General features: G+C 44.9%; 1 protein-coding gene across 1 annotated transcript; it reads right to left on the reverse strand.

Annotated features, from left to right (window-relative positions):
• Positions 1 to 283: 283 nt before the first annotated feature.
• Positions 284 to 3,537, reverse strand: LOC148034542 (uncharacterized). Its single transcript, XM_087679478.1, has one exon. The coding sequence runs from the start codon at positions 3,132 to 3,134 to the stop codon at positions 858 to 860; it is 2,277 nt and encodes a 758-aa protein (XP_087535604.1). The 5' UTR covers positions 3,135 to 3,537; the 3' UTR covers positions 284 to 857.
• Positions 3,538 to 3,745: the final 208 nt, after the last annotated feature.

The following is a 3,745-nucleotide window of genomic DNA, read 5'->3' on the forward strand; positions in this document are numbered from 1 at the left end:
GTATTGTATCAGAAGTCGGATTAGCATCAAGTTTCTATTCATCACAAGATGTGGGAATTAGATCATAGATAGACTTATGATATAATGTATATATAGTACAAGAGTGAGTTGATCAGTTAAATCCAAACTGTTAAGTGATTTTGTAGTGATTACTTGGATACATAAATTACTTGGATATCATGCTTTTTAAGTTCAGCAGTTAGTCCAATGCAGTTTTTACAATACAATATATAGTTTAGCAAGAACTCAGATGCTAAGTAATTTGCAGACATCACAGTATATGTAATCCTTTGTGGCAGTAGCTGTATCACTGTCTGATCTCTCTTTCAGCAGTCCAATCAGATCCTATTGACTTGTAGACATGTTCTGATGTTGTAACTAAATCATCCAGCTTGCCTGCCACTAATCATACAATTCGTCCAAAAACACGTATGGATTGTTGCAAACTTGCAATCAACAACTTCATTTTGTCTAGCGGGTCGCATTCCTGCACTTTCCCACCATATAGGATCATCTCGCACATGCTTTTGCACCTTTTGGGCAAAGCAAATTAACACACGAGATGCATGTTTGCCAAAGATATTGACCAAAATTTTCAGCTTGACACTTCACGACTCATGAAATCAACTGTGGCAAGAGTATTAATGGAGATAATTGTATAAAGTGCAGCAGTCAACATTAATCAGAGACAAAATCACAATGGTATAATGATCAGCAGCTTCTGTCAGGCATATATGAGATGGATGTCAGTAGGTATAAGTCATGAAGGGATTAATAGGTTAATATGGGTGATTACAGATGGATTAATTGTGTGTTTGGGAAACGCCATTGCCCAAGTGAGTAGTACTGCAATTCGGTTAAGACCGCGTAGCCACACAATGGATCTTCATATAGAAACCCGTCGAAATGTCGTTCCTGTAATCTAGACCTTTGCAGTGCAATGACTGAAGCCAGTCACAATTGCCAATATTAAAGCCAGGCTGAGAAGCCATTAATTCCGTGGCATCCAAAGCATCAAAAGAAGCAGCTGGCAAACTTCTTGCACCTTCAGATTGCACTATCTCAGCGATTGCAGCGTGATTAGTTGCCGGTTTGTGGCTGTCTTCCGAGGCGATTGCTTTCTTCAGCCACATATTGTTGGAATGGTTAGAGGTTGGGCCAGTGCTACAGTTGGTACTGTCCAGCATGCTTGACCACCTGGAATCATAGCAACTACTAGGCTTCTCTGTGTAGGACTGGGAAAGATTAATGATCACATCTTGATGGCTCCTGCAATAGCCAGTTTTGAAATTGCAAGAGGAAGAGATTGGGTATGGTTGTAGATGCTTCTTCTGTCCAGTAGGAAAACTGGCAAAAATATGATCTGTGTGCCCATAATTGGGACCAGCATTGTGCAGGGAATTAGTGTCGAGAGTGGATCTAGCTGCTGAATCTGATGCAACTCCTCCCCATAGTTCATCCGCTTCATCGCCTTGCTCATGGCTTGCTACAATTTGCAGCTCATCAGCTTGAGGTACTTGATCAGGATTCTGATATGCAGAATCACAACGAATACGGCTGCAATTGGTGCTGTGATGATCATCAATGTTATGATCATGACCAGCATGATCGAAGTTTAGATCTTGTAGAATCTCCTCCTCCTCTTGTATTTCTTCTTCCAAGAGGATATCTTCTTGAGTAAGCTCTCCTTCAATGTGAAGAGGACTAGTAAGTGTTCCTTCCAGCTCTTCCAGCTGTTCTGGCTGCTTTTGTCCTACACCAGCTAATTCTGCAATCTCATCCTTATCAAGAGCACTAAACTTACCAATGAATTGAACATCATCTGTTAATTGTGTAGCACTCTCCAGGACCTCATCCTCTTTCCTACTATTCAAGTGAGGCACTTTTTCCCTCTCCTGAAGAGTTTCCTCTACATCACCAGTATTGACACTCTGACTGGTAACTGAATCAGAAGGAGATGGCAATGGATTGACCAAGAATAGAGTGAGGCGGCCGCCACTTCTAGCTGCTCGAAATTGGTTGTGTTGTATGCAGGGAACCTTCTCTTCTCTGAGGACAAACCGACCATCTTGTCGGTAAGGCCGAAGGGTGAGAGAGAAGGAAGAACCAGAATTAGAGGTAGGTGAGAGGGGAGGAGGGAAATCTGCCTTCCGGTGTGTCACTGGAGGGGCCAACTGGTGTCTGCAGGTGTTACTATAGTGAAAGTACTGATGCTGAGCGTGACCATAGTATTGATCGGAGTTAACCGGAGAACTCATTGGAGCTGAGTCCTGATCAATGCCATTGGAAGCTGACGATGATAATGATGACGGTGACGATGATGATGGTGGTGATGCAGATAATGATGAAATGGTGTAGTCACAGCTCTCAGAGCCTAGCTCCTCTGTGCAATGGTGGAGCTTCATTCTCCTGAGCCGGAGAATCTTTTGGTAGGGAGTTTCTCTGACTATCTCCTTGCAACTGCCCAAGGAAGGGCTGGAAATACTCTTGCCAATGGCACTGAGAAGCCGGCTCGCAACGCTCCCATCGTCTGCAGCATCCATAATCTTGATGCTATCGTCTTCAGAGGCAGATGATGATGACGATGGTGATGATGTGAAAGCTGATGGTGATGATATTGTTGATGAGCAAGAGCAACATTCACCAATAATGGAGCAGCAGCAGCTGCGGCAAGAGTCGACTGAATCTGAATCTGATGTAGCATAACCAGATGCAGCACCCTCAATGGTGGGCTCTGGTTTCCTTCTCATTTCTGAGCTACTGGAGCTGAAGAGGTCTGCCATGGCATCTTGGTTATTGACCAGGCTCAGGCTCTTCTTTACCATATTGTAAGCTGCATGAGCCTCAGCACTGCTGACGCAGCTAGTAGTACTGTCAGAAAACATTCTATCCTTGTGACTGAGCTCAAGCTTTGAATGATTTAAGCTGTGCTTGAGCTCGGCCCTTGGATGCGAGTACTGATTCATGAGATCAGCCTCAGGAAGGCAGCCGGCAGAGAGAGACCTACTCGACCAGGCGGGGGAAGCGAGGATGGATAATTGTTGCTGTGGGAGGTTATAATTGGGAGCGGCAGCGGTGGAGAACTGTGGGTGGACTGAGCTGAGGATGGAGCTTCTGGTACAGAGGGTGGGCATGATGATGAAGGGGGTGCAAGCTAATGGTGGATGATCAGATGAATGGATCCCTTTTGATGAGAGGCTCTAAGCAGAGAATTAGAATGAGCAGCTAGCTAGTGGTATAATTGGGTGGGCAGAGAAGCAGCTGGGGGAACAAGGAGAGAGAGGGGGGGTTTTAAGTTGGAAGGTGGTAGTGTGGTGTGCATGGAGAGAGAGAGAGAGAGAGAGAGAGAGAGGGTTTTTGAGAGGAGGGTTTTTGCTTGAGATGATGCTTGGCTTGCTTGCTTGTGTGGATGGATAGGCAGTATAGAGAGAGAGGGGGCGAGAGATGGAGCTTTTAAATGGACCCAAAAGAAAACCTCACCCGCACATTCAGACAACATAAGACAACCAAACAGCTTCTTTATTACCCCCTTTAACACCTTTAATTAAAAGAAGAACAACATCACTATTCATGTAGCTCTCTACCTCTCTCACTCATATAGCCTGCCCCTGGGTATTCCTTTTCATTTATTATTGCCTCCCAACCCTAGGGAACCCTCTCTCTCTAACTCTCTCTCTCTCTCTCTCTCTCTCTCTCTCTCTCTCTCTCTCCACCACCACCACCACTAGCCTCCCCCTACTTTTCA

The sequence above is a fragment of the Lygodium microphyllum genome, chromosome 6 (genome assembly GCF_053477565.2).
Source record: "Lygodium microphyllum isolate KBCC chromosome 6, Lygodium_microphyllum_v1.1.10, whole genome shotgun sequence".
NCBI lineage: Eukaryota > Viridiplantae > Streptophyta > Polypodiopsida > Schizaeales > Lygodiaceae > Lygodium > Lygodium microphyllum.